Genomic DNA, 24,856 nt, shown 5'->3' on the forward strand with positions numbered 1-24,856 from the left:
CAGTGGGAGGTGCCCTCTGCGCTAGAAACAGGTGGTCTTTAGATTCTTTATAGTTGTTGTCTTAAAAAAAAAATGGGTGCCTTTTATAAAAATAATAATACTCCTAATAGAAGTTCCTAAAAGGGACTTTTTTTTTCCGACAGTAAAACGGACTCCTTGCTTGCCATATATTTTGGGGGTCGTTCTTCCCATAAGCATTACTATTAATATCTCTCTGGTCTATTTAGTCTATTAGTACGAGGAAGAGGATGAAAAGAAAACGATGTTCAGTGCCTATTCAGATGAGCGACGATGTCATAACCGAAATACTTTCATATTTACCGGCCAAATCTATACATCGGTTCAGGTTAGTATCTAAAACATGGTGCTCTCTATTTTCTAGCGCTAATTTCATTAAACTTCACTTTAATCATGCTATTGAACAAGACAGATTTAGTCTCGTTCTGACTGACATGAAAGAAGAGAAACCATACCTCATCCCCAATTGTGATTCATTGGCATCTAATAATAATAATAAAACTTTAAATTTAATGGATTACCCATTCATCTCTTCAGGTAATAAATCCAATATCATCACTGAGGCTTATTGTAATGGTTTATTTTGTTGCTCTTATGATCGCCAGTTTCACATCTGGAACCCGTCTACTAATGAATATAAAGCAATACCAAATACACCCTTTGAAGAATCAAAACTTCCGGTGATGACGGCCGGGTGTGGGTTGGGTTATGATTGCAAGTTAGATGATTACAAGTTTGTTATTATTTATAGCTTATTGGATGGAGCTAATTTTTTTAGTGGGATCGAGGTCTACACTTTAGGGTCTGACTCGTGGAATGGTATTAAATACATTCCTTACAAAATTTATAAATCTTGTCGTGTTAATGTGTTTCTTAATGGAGCTATTCACTGGTTAGGAACTCGAGCACCTGCCCCAGGAGCAGCAGGGAGATGCTCCTCCTCCTCCTCTTACGATGTTGTGATTTCATTTGATATGGTTCACGAGACGGTTAAGGATGTCCCATTACCTAAGGAATTGAACGTCAAATCCTCATCCTTGGGTGTTCTTAGAGACCGTCTTTGCATATTTGATAATAACAAAAGTAAGGCTCAAACTCAAGTATGGGTAACGAAGGACGATGAGCATGGTGGTGGTGTGTCTTGGACTAAACTCTTCTCCATTCAAACTGACAATGAAACTCCATTGAGTCATTACCTGAGGCTGGTTAAATGTTTCAATAACGGTCTCATGCTATTACAGAAAGGTAATTCGGATTTAGTTTTATATGACCCCAAGCACAAAACTTTTACTAAGCTAGATTACATGCCTAGTAAGATCCTCACAATTAGTTATGTTGAGAATTTGGTTTCACTAAATTCTACAACCTATTTCAAGCAAACCAAGAACTTGGTAATGTAATGTACTTCTTTTTTAATGTTCTTTTATTTTTATTTTTTTTGATAAAGTTGCTAGAATATCATATAGATCAACTAGTATTTACATAGACATTGTTCTTTTTTAATGTTCATGTATGAACTTCTTGTTCATTTCAAGCCAATCAGTCTATATATTAATATATGATTTTATACTTAGTGATAATTTAACAATAGTAATTGATTTTATGGAGAGAAACTAAAGTAATAGTAGTATCTTTTTTGTTTTTTGGAAAAATTGACGACGATCTACCTTAGTCATTACAAGACGTGATAAACACGATTTCACCTCTCCACGAAATTAAACACGGGACCTCCAAAACTTTGATTTTAGAGAGAGAAAGGTGATAAAGAAGGAGAAGAGGGAGAAAGGTGATAAAGAAGAAGAGAGAGAAAAGAACAAGAACTTTTTTTTTTAGGTTAAAGGTGGCTGACCAAAATTTTCTGACCGACGACTTTTTGCCGAAGAAGAAATGCGAGGTGGAGAGGAAGAGATGTGATGGAAGAGATATAGGGTGAAATAGAAGAGAAAGAAAGAGGTGATGTGACTTTTATGCTTTTCACTTTTTTTTGAAATAGTTCCATTTTGGCATGAAGGGTACTTCTGAAAAAAATGTCATTTGGGGATAAATCGAACAGTCGAATACTTATGGGGCCAAAACGATGAGTTAGTCACAAATTGGAAGCCGAAACGAAATTAACTCTACTGAATTTGGTTTGGGTTACTAATTTATAAATAACGTAGTTTAATTTTAGACTAGTTCTTGCAACTTTGCAAGAGTTTTAATTTGACAGTTATTATGCTTATCGTGAATATTGTGGTTCGTAGTTAATTTTCAAAAAAATAAAATAACACATTATAAAGTGACAAAACACGATTTTCGAATTATAGAAACCTTAGGGCGTTTTACATGATAAAGAAATAGAAAATAACATATATATATATATATATATATATATATATATATATATATATATATATATATCATGGTAGCTCATAAGATATTATGAAGATTCATAAAAGAATGGGAAAAAATACAGGATTTCAAAAGAAAACACCATAAAATAAGGCTAACAATGATAAAATGCTTTTTTCAGCAGAGTTAAAAAACGATGACATAAGAGAAATCGATTAACAAAGTGAGGTTTTGATCTTTGCTTGATGAAGTTGAGGTTTTGATCTTTGTTTGATGTATGAAATGGATCCCTAATACCAAATCTAAAGTTACGAAATCCTAGTACTATGGAAGATGAAGTTGAGGTTTTGATCTTTGCTTGATGTATGTCCGATTTTCAGATCTAGTTTAGTTTGGATCATTTTTTCGATTCTAAAGACAGATTGGTGAAAAAATCGATTAACAAAGTGAGTTTGACTGCGTTCTCCAAATCGACTTTGCAAGATCTGCACATCAAGTTTGTAGGTTTTTCAAACCAGGATTGCATTCGGCGAATCGAGTTTGGAATTTATATAAATCAGTATTGTAATATGCAAATCTAGTTTGCGATATCTGCAAATCAAGTTTGTATTTTACGTTCTGCGATATGAGTTTGCAAGATTTGCCAATTTGGCGAAGAAAACCACTTTATTCTGAATTTTTTTACTAAAAAATATATTGAAAGTTGATTGCTAGAAAGAGAATAAAAGTACATTCACTACTAGGTTGGACACTTGTCTGAAAGTCCATACTTGGACAGGGGTGGAAGTGAAAGTGGATGAATAATAAAATGAGAGTTTTATAAGGGCTCCACTCTTGTTAAAAAGGCCCGTGAATTCAGTACGAGCTCACCAAATTCCTACTTGGTACGGTACCACTAAAATTCACTCCAGTAGCCTATTTTTGTGAATTTGGTAGACTCGTACTGAATTGTGAATTCGGCGGAGTCAGTACCAAATTAATGCGAAGGACTCTTTTAACAAATGGGAAACTTCCCATAATAAAATGGGAAATTTAATGTTTGCAGTGGTCAATGAAAACATTGCAACCAAGCTTTTTAGTGTTCTTCTGCTGCAAATGTCCCGCCACTTTTAATGGTAAGTGACCTAATTATGTTGATCTTATCGGTTCCTTTCCTAGTCCCCTTCTCTCCCCCCCTCTCTCTGTAGGTTGATGAAATATCATGAATATATAGTTGCACTGGTAAGCCCTAATTTGGTTTCTGAACCTACTGGATATTCTTTTCCAAGTTACTCTGATAGATATTAGATGATCAAATTTCACTGGTATTACCTGAATCTTGTTTTCCAAAGAAATGAAAAATTTCATGGATGTAATCTGAATTTGGTTTATAGGTTTTATTATTTGAAAGAGCACTGGGTGGTTCACTATACTTAAGAAACCTATAAGGGGTTTAAAGTTTGCTGAACTTTATTATTTTGAGTTCTCAAATAAGGGTTATTTTGTCAATCTTCCTTCCAAGCATTCAACTTTTCAAGTCTAATTGGAAGAGAAATGAAAATCTTCACTGTGTTTCTTAGTTTGAAGGTGGGTCAATAGTCCCTTGCTTGTGTTAAAAGAGTGCAAGGATTTAGACATATGAATAGGATTGTAGCTCAAGTTTCTTAGCAAATCTTTGGTGTTAGATCTAGGAGTTCTGTCCTAATAGGCTAATACTATGATGGGTTTGAACAATTCCTTTCATAGCAGACATACCACTTTTGTGGTTCGGATTGAATTCACTACACCACATCCACATACGTGCAAAATGTTGAGTTAGTGTCATCCACAACTCAAAACCAATTGGCAATGAGTGGAGAGGACTGAGAACCTAGACATTATATGCTTGGTTGCTAGATACCCTTTTTCCATGTGAGACTATTCTCACACACCCCCTCATGTGTGGCGTTATTTGAGCGGTGAGTCTAACACCTGTATTTTCTTTTTCTTTTTGGGTGGCGTTATTTGGTAATACTATTAACTTTAACAGTTAGAAGTGAAAGAGTTAGCTCTAAAACCATGAAAAGGTCATTTCATGTAAAAGGAGGTGCTTTGTGGAATTATCCTAGTACCAGTATGGTGATTACCGTAGTCATGTGGTGGTCGAAATAGAAGTGATGATGATAATAAAGTTGGGATGTGTGTAACTCACTTACTCTAGTTGGCTGTTGGCTACCGTGGTAGGTCGTAGCTGCACCTATGGCAGTAGTGGATCAATAGTGTTGGGTAGTAGCAGCAATTTAGTTGGTGGTACTTGGTAGTAGTAACTGTAGTGTAATCGGGTTGGACGAAAAACAAAGTCATACTGTCAAATTGAGTATTGCCATTTTTTATGTGGCCAACTAATTTTGACTTATATATGTTAGAAACTTATGTTTTTAGGCTGTTCCTGAATGACTACGTAATTAAGACTCGAGAAAACCCTTATCATTTCTAACGCTTTTTTTTTTTTCAAATGTTAATCCAGTGTAAAAATAACTTAGCTTGTTAGATGGAGTCTGAGATGAAAACAGATGAAAGAGATGGAAACCCTACTTTTGTATACAATATTCTGATGTGGAGTCAGTGGCAACTGCTTGACTCCATTCTTCCCACTGGAGGTTTTGCCCATTCTTTTGGTCTCGAGGCAGCTATGCAAGCTCGGATTGTCACGGGGAGCGAAGATCTTAAAACTTATGTGATACAAATATTAGAAAACACCGGTAGCCTGCTTCTTCCTTTTGTGTATGCAGCAACCAAATCTCCCGACAAGGAAACATGGTCCAAGCTAGATAGAATATTGGAAGCAACACTAACAAATGAAGTAAGTAGAAAGGCATCGACTTCTCAAGGATCAGCACTTCTAAGGATAGCTGCATCAGTGTTCACAGAAGCTCCATCTCTCAAAAGAATGAGAGATAGTTTACTAGGGTCTGGAACTGTATCATTCCACCATGCTCCTATCTTTGGACTCGTTTGTGGTCTACTTGGGTTCAATAGTGATACATCTCAAAGGGCTTATTTATTTATGACAATGAGAGATGTTCTTTCTGCTGCAACTAGGTTGAATTTGGTTGGACCTTTAGGTGCTTCTGTGTTGCAACATCAGATTGCTTATGTTGCTGAAGAAATTGCAAAGAAATGGATAGATCGTCCTGTCGAGGAAGCATGCCAAACGGCTCCTTTACTTGATACCGTGCAAGGTTGTCACAACTATTTGTTTTCTAGACTCTTTTGTTCCTGACATCTTGGAAATTAATCTGAAAGAACTCATCCAAGACCTCTCCGATTCCGAGGAGAAGAACTTGTATCAGTTTCCAAATTTCATTTTAGTTACGGATTTGATGTTCATCTAATTATCATTCAGATTCAGAAAGAAGAAAACTTGGGTATCTGAACATTTTTCTTTTTCATAATGTTCCTCTTTCTCTGTCGATCCCATGAAGTTAGAAACAAATAAATTGGTTAGTTAGTAAGAGGCAAAAGCACTTCCATTCAAGTCAATGTCAAGTGAGCATACTGAGGCATATATAAGCGTGATTGAGAAAATGAGTACGGCATTTGAGCTTGCACACCAACGAAATTCCACTTACCAAATTATCTGGTTCTTAACTTCTAAATCTCAGTGGAAGGTAATATCAGCTAACTACCTTATTCATGTTTTTCATTTTTCTTTCTACATTTAATTATTGTTGAAAATTATCAACAAAATTAGGGACTTGATATCATGCATTTTGGTTATACTTCAACTATCATGTCACTTCAATGGAGTTGGATGATCCATGACCGAGAGAGCTTACAATAAAGAGAGGTTTCTGATGTTCGAGTGACTGAGACATTCTCTCCTGTAAGAACCCGTTATTACTTCAATACCAAAAAAAGTTCCTCATTTGTTTTTTCCTTGAGCAAATCCATCCCTCGAAGAATCTTTATCTGTAGTCCATACGAGTGCTTTTGCATCGATTTATATCTAGAGTTTAACTCATCAGAGTTGCCGGGAGTGGATGTACTCAATCAAACCCACTATTCACAATTGTGAAGATTAATACAATGTAGCAGGTCATGGCTTTTCTCCTTGGATGTAGTTCGACTCGAGGTCTATGAAGAGAGATCTCTGACTGAGCCATGTTAAATCACTGTGTTCATTATTTCACTCCATCTTCCAATTATCACGTAGTCGTGAAATTATACATATACCTAATTAACTACTTAAAGCGTCCATGTGAATGTTGTGTTATGACAGACACAATAACGTGTGTGTCGATATTGTGAACCATACGATTGAGATTAGAAGTTGACCTCGATTCTTGGTATATATGGACTAGCCTTTGCACACTATGGGGTAAAGCTCTTTTAACTTATTCCATTTTCTTCCTCTTTCTCTTTGTTTGTCTTGGTTGTCTCTATATGCTAAACCCTTGATGACTTTTTGTTATGTTTATTTATTTTTGTTGTTTTACTGAAAACCTAATTATTGAGGGAAGAGATTCTTAAATGAAATTTGTTGATTTATCGTAGCAGTAAGTAAGCACTTAACAGATTGTTAACTGAGTACTTGTATGCTTGTTGTTTCCTTTGAGACTTCGAAACTGATACAGGTATCAACACCTAACGCAGGTACCGTATGAGGTGTGAGATTAGTCCACGTAGCGACTGGGTAGTCTCATAACTAAGAATTTTAATGTCAAGGTTTTTTTTTCTGCTCAATGTCAATTGATTTAGGTGGGCGATCACAAAGTTAACATGATACCAGAGCTAGACCCCACGTGATAGGTTCTTATGCAGCGTTGCAGAGTGGAAGGGTCGGCCATACTTGCTCTGACACCCTCATCAATATCAAAAATATGATATCCAAGTCTTATCCATACATCGCCAATTGGTTTTGAGTTGGATGCCCATAAATTTGACAGATCGTTATTTACTGTATTGTTTTTTGTTACAACTTTGTTACTTTTTGGATCCACCATAATTTATATAGATGAAAAATCTCATCTTATACACCAACCGGAAAAACTCAAAATATTCAACAAGAGTATCGACATGGCAAAAGAAAATAGGTATTCCAGATGCTAATGAATTTTCATACTAATGAACTCATTATCTAGTTTTCTTGTGAATAATTATCTGGGCCTTGCAGACTTTATGAAGACAATGAGTCCTTGAAGTGTGAATGATATCCTCTGTATCAAATTTCAGAGACTCCCCAACCTTGAATGAAAAATGTGACATTGCTTATATCATTTACTTGCAAGTTGGTAGAATCGAAAAGACAAAATAATTGAAAAATGGGAAGAAAGAGATGTATGGGGTTACGAATCCAATTTGCCAAAAGCCCAAAACTGATTCAATTAATAAAAGGGATACAAAGAAGGTAAACATAGAAGAAACAAAACATGGTGTTGCTGGTTATGATCAAGATATTGATGATGCAACTGATGCCCCCCTTGTGGGCCAAACCCTAACCAATCTATAGAGTTTATTCTCGTGAACTGGGTCTCACTGATGAATTGTATAAAAAGCTGAAAACTTGAGTTTAAGTTGATCCAATGGGTTTCTCAAAAAAAAAAAAAAAAATTGATCCAATGGGGAGTCAACAAGTGTGCCTACTAAGTTTGGTGTGAACAAGAAGAATGCCAAAAGAATACGAGAGGAATGCTTAGTTTCGGAATATGTGGTGAGCCTTAATATGGTTCTCAATAATGATGTGGACATGTTGGAGACATAACAAGAATATGTACATTATATACCTAAATACTTGGGTGTAACACGTGCGTATAACATAAATAGTCCGTGTGCTCAACGTCAAGATCTTTAATGAAGATCATATATTAGAGGTACCAAATAATTTTTCGTTCTAAAGTTGAAAATATCTTCGGTTAGTAAGAGGTTTGAATTCTTAAAGAGAAATGAAGTGAAAAGAAAGTATAAAAACACCTGAAAAATTATTGTTAGCATTCGGAGAAGAGATTGACTAAGGTCGATCTCCTTTGATCCCAAACATCTATTGGCACTTGGGCTTGGATCGACCGGTCGAAATCCAAAGCGAGGTCCGAACTTAGATCAGCACGAGAGATTTCGGACTGGCCCAGTCTGAATCCGTGTTTTGAGTTTCAGACTGGTGAGTCTGTACTGGGGGATAACAGGCATCCGGTTCAAATAGCCACTCCCCCCACCCCGAATTCTGTTTTCTCTCTAAAACACGCGCAATGCGCAAACCCCCTTTCTTCCTCTCACTATCTGTCCAACTCTCCCTATAAAAATACGATTCACTTTCTTATTATCAGTTCTCTCTCTGTATTCACCAATTTGGAATTCTTCTCTTTGGTGTATAGATTTCTAGGGTTTCTTCATTTGCTTCATTGAGCTGAACTATAGTGTTTCCTTAATCCAGTGTTTTGATCCTAGTGTTCTCCCTTCTCGTCTCATCATTTTGCTGTCATGTTTTCTTGTGTCGGTTTGTTGAGTTTTCATCTCCAAGCTATTGTATCGGGATTTGGATTCTGCAACTTTATCGGCTATTGATTTCATTTCAGGTATTTCTTCTTCTTCTTCTTCTTCTTCTTTTAGGAACTGTTACTTATCTAATAGACTTGAATTTGGCCAGGTTTTAGTATTATTAGTGAAATTTGAGATGTCTGGTAGTTAATTTGTGCCATGATCTTAGCTAGAAATTATGTTAGATCCGAAAACACAGGAAATATATTAAATTATCACGAGTTTGGAAGTGATATTAATATTGTTAGACTTTGATTAATAAAACCCTAAAAGGATCTCATTAATGCTACTAATTATCTACTGATATGGAAAGAATTTTCTGAATTACTTGATTTTCTTTCCCTTTCATTTGATTAGAATTCAGAAACTGTTGTTATTTCCTTTTCTATTGATTCAGTATTCTTTTTCAAGTGCTTAAAACAAAATCATCATTTAGTTGGGCAATTGTCAACTTGGTTTTTGTGTGTCGTAGTTGTTTTCTGCAATTGTATTGTGAATCTGTGATTTTAATTTTGTCTCCACCCGAATAATGAATCATCAATTAGTTGAGCACATACCCGTTTGGTACCGTTAATATTCACAACTGCAAAAATTTCATCATCTCTTTATAAATGGTTGATATGGCATTTAACAGTAGATGTTTGGGTAATTTTCGACGTGCGTATAGAGTAAGTAATATTCTACTCCATATCAGTTTCTTTTTAGTGATTCTTGTTCTTAATTTATGAAAATTTTAGTTAGCTCCTAAGAACTTAAGAATTTGTTTTGAATTTTTTACGTTTGCAAATTATTTATGGCAATATAACATGCCAGTTAGAATCATAACGAAGCTTGCCGCTTTTTCTTTCTGTATTATAGTAGTTCCTTTTTCGGCTACTCAATTGTAGTTGTGTGTATGGTATATGATTGTTAGTTGTCCTTTACAGAAATCCATCATGTTGGTAAACACTTGATGGTGTAACAGATTGTCAGAAATGAGTTATTCAACAAATAAAAGTGCCGAGTTGCTGTATGAGGATCAGTCAGATTCACAATCGGTTGATGAAGGTAGCTACTCTGGAAGCTTTAGTGCAGGGGAGCCTTTCTTGAAGAAAGGCCCGTGGACTTCTGGAGAAGATGCAATTTTGGTCGATTATGTTAAGAAGCATGGAGAGGGTAATTGGAATGCTGTTCAGAAGCACTCAGGGTTGTTTCGTTGTGGGAAAAGCTGCCGTCTGAGGTGGGCTAATCATCTGAGACCTAACTTGAAGAAAGGGACTTTCACAGCAGATGAGGAACGCCTGATAGTTGAGCTCCATGCTCAAATGGGCAACAAATGGGCCCGGATGGCGGCACATGTATGTATATATTTGATATTTATCTTCTGTTTTTCTTCGAAGATCATAACGTTCTATTTCTAGGTCATCAATTCCTAAGCTAGCTTCATTTTAAACAGTTTCTTCTAACCTCATCAGATCAACAACCTAATGGTCCATTTTATTTGTTCAAATAGGTATCCCGTTTCTTCGTTGAGTTTTCTTTGAATAAATGTGCTAGTCCACAAATTGTTGACACTAGACATATATATGAAAAGACTCTAGTCGGCAGTTCAAAGTTAGATAGCATCTTAACCTCTACAATTATTCTGCATGAAATTTTTTGAATGTTTCTAAGCAATCCTTCTTATGATTTTTTTTCCATTTGAATGATTGTTTTAAGTTTAAACATTTGATTTATTATTTGGAAAAGGGTGGACGGGAGATGCTTCATGCTTGGGTTTTTGCTATCAGTATTGGATATCTGTTGCATCTCTGTGTGTTTATTTGTATCTCAATAATTGTATTTACTTGTGAGTTCCTAAGTTAGGACTTCAGGAGATATGATAATTATCAACATTTAATTTAATTAATGTCAAGTATAGAGATTGTACGGATTCTGGAAAAGTTTCAGGAGGAAACTGTGAAATTATTTCCTCAATTGCCTTACTGTTATCCATAAACCATTATACGGAAAATGAAAACTTTCGAGATAAGATATTATTGTTTTTTTTTCCTCAAATCTCTTTTGAGTCATTTGGTTTGGCATTTTATTGTTTTTCTTAGACGTTCTCTCTTCTCTTCAGTTGCCTGGGCGTACAGATAATGAAATAAAGAACTACTGGAACACTCGAATCAAGAGAATGCAGCGTGCAGGATTACCTCTGTATCCTCCGGAGATGTGTTTGCAGACTATGAATGGAAGTCAGAATACCCAAAAAAACAAGGAATTCAACAATTATGATGTTCCTGATGTCTCTTTTGACGGTTTAAAGACCAATCATGGGGGTTTATCTTATGTAACCAATCTTCCTGATATTTCTGTTCGTACCATTCTCTCTTATGGTCAAAATTCATATCTGAAACGCAGCGTCCCCACAACAATTCATCATCCAAAGCGAGCCCGAGAACAAGAAAACATCTTCCCTGGTTTTAATGGTAATTTTACTGGTGGGATCTCACCATTTGATCAGTTGCAGAGTGACAGTGGTACAAAAATTCATCGATCGTTAGCTTTATCAATTCCTTATAATCCTGAAAGTAAGATCGAGAATTATTCACCTTTTGGTGCAACAACTGGCTGCCATGCCTTTTTAAATGGCAATATCTCTACTTCCATGCCCATTTCTGGGACTGTGAAGTTGGAGCTCCCTTCATTCCAATATCCAGAAACTGATTTAGGTAGCTGGGGAAAATCACCTCTCCTGCCCTCGCTCAAGTCTGTCGAAACTTTTACTCAAACTTCTCTCTTATCCGAGCAAGCAAACACAGAATGTCTTTTGCCACGTAACAGTGGTTTATTAGATGCATTACTTCATGAATCACAGACCTTAAATAGCGCGAAGAATCAGTCTTCTGAGAAGAGCTTGAGTTCTTCTATTGTTACTCAAAGTGATATAGTGGGTAGTTCTACCCTGAATTTATGTCATACAGAATGGGAAGACTGGTTTGATCCGACTTCTCCATTCAGTCCCTCTGCCACATCAAGTTTGGGTTCTTGCACTCCCATCCGCGGAAGCTCGTCGGACAAACCTCCTTCATCTTCTGAGTCTCTGCCTGGTGAGCATCTCTCTCTCTCTCTCTCTGTCTATATATATTATATATATTACCATAGCAATACAGGTACTGACAGATGCTGGTTGTCAGCTGCAGGATCAAATACTAAGCAAGAAACCATTGAGCCAATTTCAACCTTAGATGGAGGAAAGAAAAAAATAGCTACCCAGATTGATTTTTCTAGGCCTGATGCTTTACTAGGTGCTGGTTGGTTCGAATACAATATCGGATGTGCCAAGAACAACAACATCAAAACTGAAACTACCGGAACACTTCTTAGTGAAGATATCTGCAACAATTACAGACACATGATGGGAGGAATTTCTACAGTGAGATAACAACGGGGAATTGGCTCAATTCGACAGAACAACTTCCTGTTTGTCATTCAGATAGGAGATTTTCTTAATTAGGGTAATGGTCTTGGTTATTTTTTCTTGGTAAGGTCAGTTATGATCAAAGTGATTAATGCTGTTTCATGATTTTAATGCTCAAGAATTGGAAAATAAACTTATTTGAATTGTACCTTGAAACAAATCTGTATCAGCTGAACACTCGTCTCAGAAGATTGGTTGAGTGAGATGTGAATCATATTGAGGAACCAGGACTATAGTCAGGTTGTTTAAGGTCTGAGTAGACTTTCCTACTATGGTTAGAAATATTTGACTCCAAAACTTACACAGTGAAAATATCATCTATAGGTGTTGTTGTGACGAAATCAAGTAACAAAGAAAAGTAATCGAAAGTAAACAACCACACAATACAGAGATTTACGTGCTTCGGTTGGTGAGACCTACTCTGGGGTGAACAACGACGCGATGATTTCAACTGTGATAAGAAAACAAGTTACACCGGGGATTTTGTGACAGAAAATCAATAAGGTATCCCTAGTATTTAATTTATATAGCCACCAAAAACTTGATCCTACCAAGATTTGAATCATTGTATAAAAATTTTGTAGGTATAGTTGACATAAACTTTAAAGATGTGAATAGCAAAGTTGCAATCTAGTCGCACACAAAAAATAAAAGTTGCAATCTAGTCACACACATAAATAATTGTATGCATGGGCAGACAACTAATTGCAGATTATGAAAAATTACAATTTTTCAAAAAAAAAAAAAAAACAATGATGTTTCGAAGTATATATAATTTTTTTTTACTAGTACTTATATTGATAGAAAAGATATAACGTAAAAAGTGTAACCTAGATCGAAGCTGCATGACCACATCTATCATATTATCATTTATTTTTATTTTTTTTCGATGAGATCATATTATCATTCGTTTATATTCAATACCAACTACCAAGTCAAAACCAAGTACATGGACCTTGCATGAATTATGATAATACTTAAAAAAAACAAAGAGCATGAAACATGGATACTTGTCCAATTAACCATTATAACTTTTTTAAGTGCAATGGGTAAAGAGAAAATTGGCAAAAACTCTCCAAGTCAATTTTTTGATATGTATTTTTGGACCTGTGTGGTTCAATGTAAAATTTTGCATTGATATGTAAAAGATCATACTATTTTGAACAAATGTTTACGCACGAGTTAAAATTTAAATAAATATTAAAAAAGATTTTGTTATAGAATGATAGGGACTGGTATTCTGACTTGCTAGTGATATTGTCCGTTTTGTCACTTCTGGATCTTACAGTTTTAGAAAGTCCCACTAGAGAAAAGTGTTTAACTTCTTAAAGAGGAGCACACCACCCTGTTTCACATCGATGCAAGACATTGTTATTTTTTTGTAACTAGAAATCTATCTCATAAAAAAAAACTAGAAATTTTGGAATTGGTATACTGTATGTGGTAATTTCGTTTTTTTAGTCCACAGATCTGAAGTCTAATAGTTTTAGTGTTGAGATTTCAGACATAAAGTAACATTTATAATTGGAAGTTCGGAACCAAGAAAAGCCCGCCAGAGCCCAAAAGAACCCTCTCGGAAGGAAGCAGAGCAGAAATGGCTCCAACTCCTGCAACAGTTATCCGCTCAAATCCCTCATTCTCTCATTTCCTCGCTTTCTCTCCAAACCCTACCTCTCTAACCACCAAACGTTCCTCTTCTGTTCAAATTAGGGGATTTAGGGTTTCTTCTCCTTCCCATTTTCTTTCACTCTCTTCAAATTCCATCAATGGTACCATTTTTAAGGGTCTGGACCGACCTGAAATTAAAATTAATGATAAGTTTCTAGCTTCAGCTGCTTCTGATGGAGGTTTAGGTGGAAAAGGAGGTGGTTTTGGAGATTCAGGTGATGGGAATTCAGGTGGAAATGGTGGTGACGGTAGTGAAGGAGGAGGAGGTGAAGGTGGAGCTGAAGGTGGTGGGAGTAATTGGTCCCTCCTTTCATGGTAACATTCTCTCTCTCTCTCTCTCTCTCTAAGCCATTTATTGTTTTTGACATTTTTGTTATATTGAGGTTTTCTCCTGTTAGACCCTAGAGGTGTTAAAATTTTCTGACAACAGTTTCAGAGAAAATAAATATATGCATGGTTAAGGAATTTAAGGATTGCTTGGCCTTGGGTCTGAACTCAGAAGATGGGTTATCTCCTATATTGAACTCCTGTCTCCTGAGACCTACATTATCTTCGAAAGCTGGTATTTTTAGAGTGGGTAAAACTTAAAAAGTAGCATAACAAAATTTTGATTCTTCTCGTCCCATGTTTGATGCACGGGAAAGGAATGTGATTACCAAGATAACGGTCCTATAACGTAATTCCTTGTAATCACAATGCTTGTTTGGTTGGAAATAGGAATGGTGAAGGTTGAATTTTTTTCCGTAGATTATTTCATTGACGGTTCCAAGGGAAGAGAATCATAAACACACCCGTCCCCTGGGTTTTGGGGTTTCCCTCTTGGGTAGAATTCTATTCCTCTGGGCATGTAATTTCTGATGCCTTCTCACTTACTAAAAACCAATATGTAATGCAATGTTTGGTGATTGCATTGGCGCCTTAATACTTAGGTGTATAAAAGCAGGAAGGCCCAAAGATGTTTCCGAGTTTTACTACTCTATCTTCACTTAACTAGTTAAGATTTCTTAGGCAATATTAGTTGTTTTAGTTTATTAGTGTGTTAAGGTCACTTGTCAAAGATTCTTATTAGGGGAATGCATTAGAGTGATTGTACATGTAACAAACGTTTTGTGAGGTTGGAAGTTGAAGATTAAGCAAGTTTCTCTTTTTGCCCCCATAAGTCCCAGTTAACATATTGTATGAGTTAGTCCCGCATTGGTTGTGTGACGAGGTGGTGATAAGTTTATAAGTGTAAAGGAAGCCTCATCTCTTGAGCTAACTTTTAGAGGTGAGAGAGGCCCCAAGACCACTTAAGAGCAAGGAAGGCCCAAAATCCATCCACTTATTGTATCAGAGCTCATGTTTATCGAAGTCTTTCAAGTCCCAATTTTGAGGAAGGAGATAGTCTTCTAGGTTCCAATGTGTGAAAGGGAAGATTGTTGGAGTTAGTCTCACATTTGTTGTGGGAGGGGGTGGTGGTCACTTCATAAGTGTGAGGGAAAACCTCATCTCTTGAGCTAGTTTTTGGGGTGAGAGAGGCCCAATACCACTTCGGGGCAACGAACGGCCAAGGCCACACCCGCACAAACCGTAGGTGGACTGTTTCGCTTCGACACATATCTTTTATATGCTCTAGTTTGAATCTAGTCAGTCATATCGGAATTTGCATTTATGGAATTCCATTCCGAATTTGAGGTTTCTTTTTTATTTAACAATAAGATGACATATTGTGGATTATATTGTGTTGAAACTCTTTCTCATTTTGGTGGAGGCACAGTTGTTTTGAATCCAATTCAGAGTAGACTTCAAATTCATCCAAACACATAAGAACCTAAGTCAGTTGCCTGCAGTGCTTTGAACTTTCTTTTTTCACTTGCACGCAAATAAGTGTATACTTACTTCAAAGTTGCATTTGCTTGCAAGTAGGTGTTTCCTTCACAGTTGCATTTGCAGTGAATAGTTGGCAGTGGCGTGCCACACTTTTTTGTTTGCGTTTAGTTTTCAAATCCTTCTATTTTGGGTTCTTGTTTTTATCCGTGTTCTTGCTTTTATTGCATCAGTAGGTCACCGAGTCAATGATTTCTATCTCCTGAATTTATTGAGTTGGTGAAAGTCTGAGAATATGATGAATTGATGGTCTAGGTTATAGGTAGACTTTTGTTCTCGACACATCCTGTAATCATGTATTATACTGTATGTGTACTTCTAACATTTAGATGCATGTGCAAGAATAATGATAGAATTATATAAAAAATTGAAGTAATATGATTATTTGACGTGATTAACCGAAATGTTATCAGGTATCTAGAAGCTCTTGCGAAGTACCCAGTGTTGACGAAAGCTTTGACCTCTGCATTACTGAATTTAATTGGTGATTTAGCCTGCCAGGTAGGCTTGTTGGTGATTTATGTAGTCTGTATTAACGTACCACGTTTTTGAAAATATGATTTTCCTGTTGAATATATAACTCTTATTGGGGTTACCCTTGGTTTTGTTGTTTTTGTTTTCTTATATCTAGTTTTGCATTATACATAGTTGCTTTTCAAACTTAACTTGGTTGGTTGTCAAACAACTTTCTTCATTATTTACATAGACAAACTTTATAGTTTGCTCTACTTTATCTCTCTCTCTCTCTAACTCTGCTGTATGTTTACCTCTATACCAGCTCTTAATTGATCAAGTGTCAACTGTGGACTTGAAGCGATCTTTTATGTTCACACTCTTGGGATTTGCATTAGTAGGTCCAGCACTTCATTTGTGGTAATGAATCAGAAGGAGGTCTATTGTACTTAATATTGCCAATTGAATCATATCTTACAATTCCTCTTTAGTTGCTGAATTTACTTTTTCATTTGATTATATGGTCGAAGACTTTGAAGTTTAATGATTCAAACATAATGGTGATTTTCTAGGTATCTGTACCTAAGTAAACTGGTGACAGTTCCAGGAGCTACTGGTGCCCTTTTACGCCTTGTACTCGATCAGGTACTTTTTTCAACTCTATTTTTTCATATCTCATCTTGCCGGTATCACAAAGCATGTATAAGTTTTGCCTGGCTTCATGGTTTAACTAGATCTGAACATATTATCTACTTCACTGCAGTTGTTATTTTCTCCGATATTCATTGGAGTATTTATGTCTACGTTAATGACTTTAGAGGGAAAGCCATCCCAGGTTCTTCCGAAGCTTAAGCAGGTAAAAGATATATTGTGAAAAGATTTCAAGATGCAAGTTTGTTTATTTTTATTTTTTTTAACAAAGTTAGTTTATTTGTTTATTGTTACTCATATCTTACATATACTAAAATCTTGTTCTTTTGCTTTTAATAGGAGTGGTTTTCTGCCGTAGTGGCAAATTGGCAACTTTGGATACCGTTTCAGTTTCTCAACTTTCGATTTGTACCTCAACAGTTCCAGGTTCGAAGAACTATCTCTATATAAATTTTGCAACAAAATACTTTGGTTCGAGTCCTATGGGTGAAATCTTTGCGCATCATTCTAAGTTTCTGACTTTTGCCTGTCTTTCAGAAATTTGTTTAGCTGTTTAGCATTGCTAATCTTAGGAAAAGCCATGTAGTTGGGGGAGACACGCCTGAGTAACTTGGGATGGGTGTAGCCTAAGCTAATCCCAATTCCCAAGTTGAACCCTGCAAGTCTATTATGCATGAAGATCTGAATTGTTGTAGGAGGTATATATGTACATACATATATACATGCCGGCCACTGGGTCTCGAATCTCGATGTATAAATACCTTGTAACGACTAACGTAAATCGTAGTCGATTTCTTCAAAAAAATAAATGTGTGGGTGTATATGTGTACTCATGTATATGTATGTCTGTATGAGTTGGTGAAAACTCGGCTTAGATGGATGGGTATCAGGGCTCGACCCTTGCCCAATCCCACCCCTAACTGCTTTGAAGAAATAAAATAGAAGAAAGCGAAAACAACCTAAATTTAGGATTAAAAGTTGTTCTGTCATATGTTTAAACAAGTCGGTGTTCACCTGTATAATGCTTCTTCTTTTCACTGTGTAAGTTGCTCACCAGCCTTTGCATGATTATCAATCTCAGGTTCTTGCTGCAAATGTCGTTGCTTTAGCATGGAACGTGATTCTCTCATTTAAGTCTCACAAAGAGATTCTGCAGAAATAGGTATGCAGGGTTTTTCATCGACATATGTATTAGAGATTTAACCTATTTTCGGGATATTTTTGCACATTTAATGAAATTTTGAAAATATTTATCTCTCTCCCAATTTTATCATTATCTTTTATTTGCACCTCAAAAACTGATGCATATGTTGTTGGGGGTAGAACTCTGCAACTTGTTTTCGGGGTTATTTGAATTGTTAAAGCTATAAATATGCTAGGCATGAAATGAACAAATAACACAAAAAGTAACATAAATCTAAAACAGATGGAATGGAGAAGGCGAAGTTGACTCCACACTTGGTTGCCCTCATGAAAAACGACAAAATCGTCAGTCGAGATGAAAGGAGGTTCGCAAATGACTGTGAAGCTTAAAGAGAGAAGCTCCCACCTTGCATTTCGGACATGACGATGTTTGTTAACATATTTATTGCGGCCATTCTTATTGAGGTTTCTTATTGTCCCCACTAAATGGCTTTTTAAGATTGAGGGATTAGGGTTTCTGAGTTGAATTATATGATGTTTGTTTGTCATATGGTCTTTGTCATCACAGTTGTATCTAACCCTTAAAACCGTAAACTGATTTTGTATGGTTTATGTTTGTCATTAGTAATTTTTTCCTTCTCTTGCTTTATCTTCTTCTAGTTATTCTCGGCTTAGAGTCTTTTATGTTTAGAGGGTTATATCCTCTGAAAAATAATCAAATACTGATAGTTTTTTTTTATAAAGAAAATACTGATAGTTGATCTTCATCATCTGAAAAATAATCAAATACTGCTTTTTGAAAGAACACACACATATATATATATATATATGAATACGAGAATGAGGGTATAACCAGTGTCTGATGGGCATAGAGAATTCTATAAACCTAACCCTTGGAGATAAATTCGGAAACTGTAATCTCAGTGTCATTGAAAATAAGTTTGATCTAATGATCTCTAACTCTTGAGATAAGGTTGATGTATTGGAAAAATAAGTTTGAGAGGTGTAATCTTAGCTTTTGAAGAAAATAATATTCTCCTTCTTTATTGAAGGTTGATGTATTGGAAAAATAAGAAAAAATATCTGGGGTGCAAAGTTTTGGGTGGAAATAAAATCTTTTTTGTTTGCTCCCAACGCTACTCACTTTTATTATTTTTTTCTTACTCTATCTTCTTTTCCCACCACCAGCAACTCCAGCGACACTTCGACCGACATTTCTCTTTCGCTCTTCATCCCTCTCTCTCCCTCTTTTTCTATTTTTGTATGTTCCAGCGAAGGGTCCTCGTCTAGTAGAACCAGACTGCTTCGCTTGGGCCTGGGCTCCAGATCTAGACCAAGGGTCCTCGTCTAGTAGAACCAGACTGCTTCGCTTGGGTCTGGGCTCCAGAACCAGACTGCTTCGGTGAAGGGACCGTTCCCTTCGCCGAAACTTAGAGAGAGGAAAAGAAGCGAGAGAAGATGAAGTTGCCGACATGCGACTTTCTCTCTACAACTTAAAAGGTGTGTTTGGAAAATATTTTTCTTTAGAAACTTTCCTTATTTTTCTAAAGCACCTTTTATAATATCCGAACTAGACATACATTCAAGTTGGTGAAAAGGGCTTATGACCGCAGTTATATACTCTATAACCATTGGATCAGTCTAAACCACCCAAGTCCATTTGAATTAGGGGTCCGTTTGATACGTGAGAAAACTGTGAGTAAGAAAACCAACATTTTCTGATGGGAAAGAAAATCAAGAATTGCACATGTGATTTTCAAACTTTAGGTGTTTGGTTGAGCTGTAGGAAAATAGGTGGGTGCGTTTAGAATCCCTGATTTAAGGATTCACATGAGAAAAGAGAAAGCAGGTTGAAAGAATGATTTAGAGGAACAAAGAGGACCATGGGTGGAAGACTAATTTTCATATAGATCGACCAAACTTCCCTGCTGCATATTAAGAGCGTAGTCAATAGTCATAATGAAAGACGTATTTAGAGAGATCTAACAACAACATACAAATCAAAATTGCAAAGTTAAGAGAGATCATATGTGATTTTATTTCTGAAGCTCACATCTCTCTGAATATCTAGAATAACATGGTCGACTTATAGTTTTTGCAGCAATATATTAGAAAAGCAAAGAAGAGATACATCTTTCTGTTTTGTAGCAATTTTGCAAACTATAAGTTTACAACCACCAAGCAGCTTGATTGAGCATTATCTTTATTAGTTTCTTGTAACCTGATGCACCAAGTGGCGTCCAATAGAATAGGTGAGAAATACACCATATCCCTGCTAATTTTATCCTTTAAATGACTAGTAACCTGATGCAAAATGGATTGTGATGAGCAGCAAGCTCATCTGATTCTCAATCTACCTTTTCCTGATTGATCATTTTGAGTAATTACAAGTAACACATCACAAAGTTGTCTAGGTTCCAGCACTCCCACACCAAAATCTACGTGGTTGTCATCTTTCTTCACTTATGAGGAAGGAGTTGAAGACTTCTGCCAACAGTTTAGTGTTTTTCTAACATCGACCTGCTTTGCTTCAACTTCTTGGATGGATTGTTGCAACTTCTTTGGCGTAAATGGTTCTGATTTGCTGGTTTCAGAGGTTGGCCCGTGCGAACTCCTATGAACATTTGACGTCTCGTTCAACCATTCATCAGATTCCTAGCTGAACAAAGGTCTCTCACCTTATCATAACACACTTTTATAGTATTCCACAAAACAACATTCTTTACAAACCTAACTTCTCGTTATGTCTTTTTTCACTCATTTGTGGAGGAATTTGATCAAACAGGCTTCGAGCTTCATCTATCCTTCCAATCTAACCATACCCAGCGATTAATGTGTAATAAACATGAAGCGAGCCGAATCACCTGTGACATTACCCATCTTTCCAACTCTATGGCACCTAAAATGTCTCCATTCTGCAAAAACTCGGTGATCATCGCATTCCAAGAGACTATATTTCCTTCTCGCATTCTTTTAGAAGATAGAATACATCGTCTATCTTTCCATTCCTTGCGTACCCACTGAGCATTGTATTCCAACAAACTAAATCTCTTTCAGGCATTTGATCGAATAAGTATTTTCCCTCTTCAATTTGCTGGCTACCCCTACACAAAACATAACATGTTACCATCAAACTCCACGATACACCATCTCGTTGAGGCATTTTATCAAACAGGTTTCTTGCCTTTGATAGCTCCCTATTTCTAACATACCCAGTAATCATGGAGTTCCATGTAACTCTGTTTTTGTATTGTATCGTATCAAATACTCTCCTTGTTTTTTTTATTCGACCATTTCAAATCAAATTCGAGATAGTTTTGTTTTGTATTACAAAGTGGCTGAAGGTACCGAAGCAAAAAAATTCTCCATCTTCCATGTCTTCTTGGGTAGAGAAATGAGAAATTGATTCAGGGATCCGAGACAAAGAGAACTGATTATTCATCTTCCATCTCTTGTTGGGTAGAAGTTCCCAATTCTATCAGTGAGTGATGCCCATTTTTCACAAGAGGTTCTGAGAGAGAGAGAGACGATCTGTGCGGATGAGAGTGGGAGATAGACAAAGGAGGTTTTGCCTGAACTGATGAGAGAGAGCCAGAGAGGGAGGGAGAGAGGGAAGGAGAGAGAGAGGATAGAGAGACGTTGTCGTTGTCACTGGAAGAGAGAGCGAGAGACCCGTGAGAGAAGAGAGACGGGAGGAGAGAGAGCGTGTTTTTGCCAAGAGTAAGAAATTGACTTTCTCACCTATTTTGTGAGAAAATGAATTAGCCTTTTTCTTACTTTTTTTTCTTACAAGAAATCGGTTTTCTTACTCAGATGGTCCAATCAAACAACAAAAAACTGATTTTCCTATGAAAATGACTTTCTTACTCACATTTCCACACGTATCAAACGGACCCTAGATGGATTTGGTCGATTCCCATAGTAAATGTACACCTCTCTCTGCTAGCATGTCACAAGAGAAGTTTTTTTTTTTTTTTTTTTTATGTCACACTAGAAGTTGGTATTTTCCTTTTGCCAGATATCACTAGAGTTTCTTTTTTTTGATATTCTTAGAATATGCCGTCTACTGTGTTCAATTCTCAAATAAGGTGGGGTTGAAATTTAGATGATGTGGTTGAAATCTAACCGTCAGTTCTCATCTCCTTTCTACTGTTATCGCATCACGACGGGACGTAGGATTAGGGTTTCGGGAAAGGAAGACTATAAATTTCTTTAGACGTTCCTCCAGTTAGTTCTTCTAGGGTTTTTGAGTTCAGCCACAGTTTGAGACTTAACTCTTTCATACCTTTACTGCTCAATGGCTATCTCTTTCTCCGATCTCCACACTGAAACCGGTCTTAAATCTCTCGAGGAATATCTTTCCGGGAAAACCTATATCTCCGGGTAACTATCTCTCTCCCAATCTCTAATTATACCTTGATCTGTTGCTTCAAGTCAATTTTATATTCGATCCAATAAAAAAAAAACTTGTTCGTTGATTCAGTTAACAATGATCATAAATTTAGTTCCTTTTTCATGGATTCATTGCTAAAAAGTGTTTGTTTTGGTTGATTTTGATGTAATTTTCAGAGATCAAGTTACTCGAGATGATATTAAGGTTTTTGCGGCAGTAAACAAACCTGCTGGTGCTTTTCCTAATGTCAGTCGTTGGTATGATAGCGTTTCTTCGCTTCTTGCTGCAAGGTATATATTTTTATCCTTTTAAGACCTTAATTCCCATAATTATATTTGTTGAAAGTTCAAATTCAGATAAGGTTTTAAATTGGATGATCTAGCTGCTATTTCACATGGATAATGGTTGATCCATTCTCTCCAAATTTATGGAGAAGGGGAGTTCTTTTTTTTTTCATCAATTCATTGATAATAGGTTCCACCACGTCTAGTACTAGATTTTGTAACACTATTTAAAGTTTGAACTAGAAGAATATTGTGGATGAATGACCATCAATACGTTGCCAATTAACCTAGGAAAACCTTGGTTTCTGTTATATATATGAATCTCAAACCTGTTTGGGTCTATTACCTTGAAAGCAAAATACAACTTAAGCTCATTATGTGAATGTTCATTGTTTTTAGTCCGATCTCTTATTTCTGTTTGACAATTTATTTGCTGAATGCTTTTTTCTTCATCAACTTAAACGTGTATCCCTCGGCAAGCTAATTTCGTTGTTCAACTTGGTTGAAATAATAAGTTGTAGAAATAATGAAGCTAATTTCCTTGGAAAGAATTTTCTTACTGGAGTCCATGGTTATCTCTGTTATTCTTACTTGTTTAACTTGGTAGTTCCTGGGGCACTCCCTAACTTGTGAATGTGATGATGCTGATGCTTCTTTGTTCCATTATAGTTTCCCCGGAAAGGCTGTTGGAGTGAGAGTAGGTGGTGCCGAAGCTGCACCTGCTGAGGAACCTGAAAAGGTACTTTAGCTGGATTTTTTTTTTAACTTCGAATGAATATATTAGAGAAGATACTTAGAGGTCCCAACGGGGACCCTAGAATCCCCTCAAAATAAAACAGATTGAGCCTCCATTTTTAGCGATTTCAACTAAGAATTTCCATTGAAGTTGTTTAAGTTTGACTTCAATCTGCTAAATGGGTAACAATCAATGTCATTACGGACGAAGTCATAACAATTAGCTAAATTTCAGTATTTACGATAGTAATAGAATACATAGTTTTAGTCAGTGCATTAATGTTGAAAAGTTCACATTTTCTTATTGTTAGTCTGTTACTTCCTCTACTCTCAGGTTGCTCCAGCTGCAGCCGATGACGATGATGACTTGGATCTGTTTGGTGATGAAACAGAGGAGGACAAGGCAGCCGCGGCAGCAAGAGAAGCATCCGTAAAGGCATCTTCAAAGAAGAAAGAGAGTAAGCATTTTTGGACTTTGGGTGACATTTAGACATTTGCTTCTTCATTTACGTTATCAAAACCCTATTCAAAGCTGCTCTTAACTTATACTTCAAAAAATATGATGACATTACCTATCTTGAATATCTAAATTCAGACAATTCAAAACCGGCCCTTTTCATCACCCAATCTGTTTAAAGCTTTATATAATGATTTTGAATTGCCAAATTTATAGACAATGTAGAACATCATCATCAGTTTTCTCTTGCATTAGTCCGTACAGTATCTTATAAAATTCAATACTTCCAACTTCAGGCGGCAAGTCTTCTGTTCTGTTGGATGTGAAACCTTGGGATGATGAGACCGACATGAAAAAGCTTGAAGAGATTGTTCGCAGTATTGAGTTGGAAGGTCTCCACTGGGGAGCATGTAAGTTTTTCCACTTACATTGAATCAAATTTCGCAGTAGTATTTACACCCTTTTCATTCTATAACATTATTTTTATCTCTCCGTTTCTACGAATTTTTACAGCAAAACTGGTTGCTGTTGGATACGGAATCAAGAAGTTGCAGATCATGATGACTATCGTAGATGACCTTGTCTCAGTCGACAGTCTCATTGAAGAACGCTTGACAGTTGAACCAGCCAATGAGTACATCCAGAGCTGTGACATTGTTGCCTTCAACAAAATCTAAGATCAGCAATGGGATCTTATTTATCTTATTGTCAGTGAATCTTTAGGGGGAAACTAAAGTTGAACGCTTGTGTGCTTTATTTAGTCTACAATTTTCCTACTATTTAGGGTTCCTTCTCACAATTGTCTTTCTGTTTTGACATTTTTCTTTTTTATTTACGAGTTTAGCTATTTCTGTTCTTCTATTACCACCTTTAAAGTTTTGGTCACTGAATTTGTTGGCATTCTCACCCGGGGCGGTTTA

General features: G+C 36.3%; 5 protein-coding genes across 12 annotated transcripts; all 5 read left to right on the plus strand.

Moving 5' to 3' along the window:
- Positions 1-196: 196 nt before the first annotated feature.
- LOC147541522 (F-box protein CPR1-like) lies at positions 197-1,604 on the plus strand. Of its 2 annotated transcripts, XM_086638198.1 has the most exons (4): positions 197-346; positions 624-837; positions 916-1,419; positions 1,505-1,604. In XM_086638198.1, the coding sequence occupies exons 1-3, from the start codon at positions 263-265 to the stop codon at positions 1,416-1,418; spliced, it is 801 nt and encodes a 266-aa protein (XP_086494324.1). In that variant the 5' UTR covers positions 197-262; the 3' UTR covers position 1,419; positions 1,505-1,604. The 2 variants fall into 2 exon arrangements, with proteins under 2 accessions (XP_086494324.1, XP_086494323.1); XM_086638197.1 differs by having other exon boundaries at positions 214-346; positions 624-1,419.
- A 1,748-nt stretch (positions 1,605-3,352) lies between these two features.
- UREF (urease accessory protein F) lies at positions 3,353-6,235 on the plus strand. 3 transcript variants are annotated; one of them, XM_086634811.1, is made up of 2 exons: positions 3,353-3,464; positions 4,835-6,235. In XM_086634811.1, the coding sequence occupies exon 2, from the start codon at positions 4,859-4,861 to the stop codon at positions 5,588-5,590; it is 732 nt and encodes a 243-aa protein (XP_086490937.1). In that variant the 5' UTR covers positions 3,353-3,464; positions 4,835-4,858; the 3' UTR covers positions 5,591-6,235. The 3 variants fall into 3 exon arrangements, with proteins under 3 accessions (XP_086490937.1, XP_086490940.1, XP_086490939.1); XM_086634814.1 differs by lacking the exon at positions 3,353-3,464 and adding an exon at positions 3,521-3,570; XM_086634813.1 differs by lacking the exon at positions 3,353-3,464 and adding an exon at positions 3,787-3,915.
- A 708-nt stretch (positions 6,236-6,943) lies between these two features.
- On the plus strand, positions 6,944-12,446 carry LOC147541524 (transcription factor GAMYB-like). 4 transcript variants are annotated; one of them, XM_086634808.1, is made up of 4 exons: positions 6,944-8,879; positions 9,806-10,178; positions 10,943-11,915; positions 12,003-12,446. In XM_086634808.1, the coding sequence occupies exons 2-4, from the start codon at positions 9,816-9,818 to the stop codon at positions 12,248-12,250; spliced, it is 1,584 nt and encodes a 527-aa protein (XP_086490934.1). In that variant the 5' UTR covers positions 6,944-8,879; positions 9,806-9,815; the 3' UTR covers positions 12,251-12,446. The 4 variants fall into 4 exon arrangements, with proteins under 4 accessions (XP_086490934.1, XP_086490933.1, XP_086490935.1 ...); XM_086634807.1 differs by having other exon boundaries at positions 7,887-8,879; positions 9,768-10,178; XM_086634809.1 differs by having other exon boundaries at positions 7,887-8,879; positions 9,768-10,178; positions 12,009-12,446.
- Positions 12,447-13,643: 1,197 nt separating this feature from the next.
- On the plus strand, positions 13,644-18,716 carry LOC147541525 (Peroxisomal membrane 22 kDa (Mpv17/PMP22) family protein). 2 transcript variants are annotated; one of them, XM_086632142.1, is made up of 8 exons: positions 13,644-14,269; positions 16,234-16,321; positions 16,599-16,693; positions 16,846-16,918; positions 17,037-17,129; positions 17,264-17,350; positions 18,006-18,086; positions 18,351-18,716. In XM_086632142.1, exons 1-7 carry the CDS (start codon positions 13,881-13,883, stop codon positions 18,084-18,086), a joined length of 906 nt encoding a protein of 301 aa, XP_086488268.1. In that variant the 5' UTR covers positions 13,644-13,880; the 3' UTR covers positions 18,351-18,716. The 2 variants fall into 2 exon arrangements, with proteins under 2 accessions (XP_086488268.1, XP_086488269.1); XM_086632143.1 differs by lacking the exon at positions 18,351-18,716 and having other exon boundaries at positions 18,006-18,181.
- Positions 18,717-22,022: 3,306 nt separating this feature from the next.
- LOC147541526 (Translation elongation factor EF1B/ribosomal protein S6 family protein) lies at positions 22,023-24,783 on the plus strand. The gene is made up of 6 exons (XM_086632144.1): positions 22,023-22,450; positions 22,637-22,750; positions 23,414-23,483; positions 23,814-23,937; positions 24,233-24,346; positions 24,450-24,783. The coding sequence occupies exons 1-6, from the start codon at positions 22,365-22,367 to the stop codon at positions 24,611-24,613; spliced, it is 672 nt and encodes a 223-aa protein (XP_086488270.1). The 5' UTR covers positions 22,023-22,364; the 3' UTR covers positions 24,614-24,783.
- The last annotated feature ends 73 nt before the right edge of the window (positions 24,784-24,856 follow it).

Source organism: Eschscholzia californica, unplaced genomic scaffold (assembly GCF_041429995.1).
Source record: "Eschscholzia californica isolate CP2 unplaced genomic scaffold, dmEscCali1.0.p SCAF_4, whole genome shotgun sequence".
Classification (NCBI taxonomy): domain Eukaryota; kingdom Viridiplantae; phylum Streptophyta; class Magnoliopsida; order Ranunculales; family Papaveraceae; genus Eschscholzia; species Eschscholzia californica.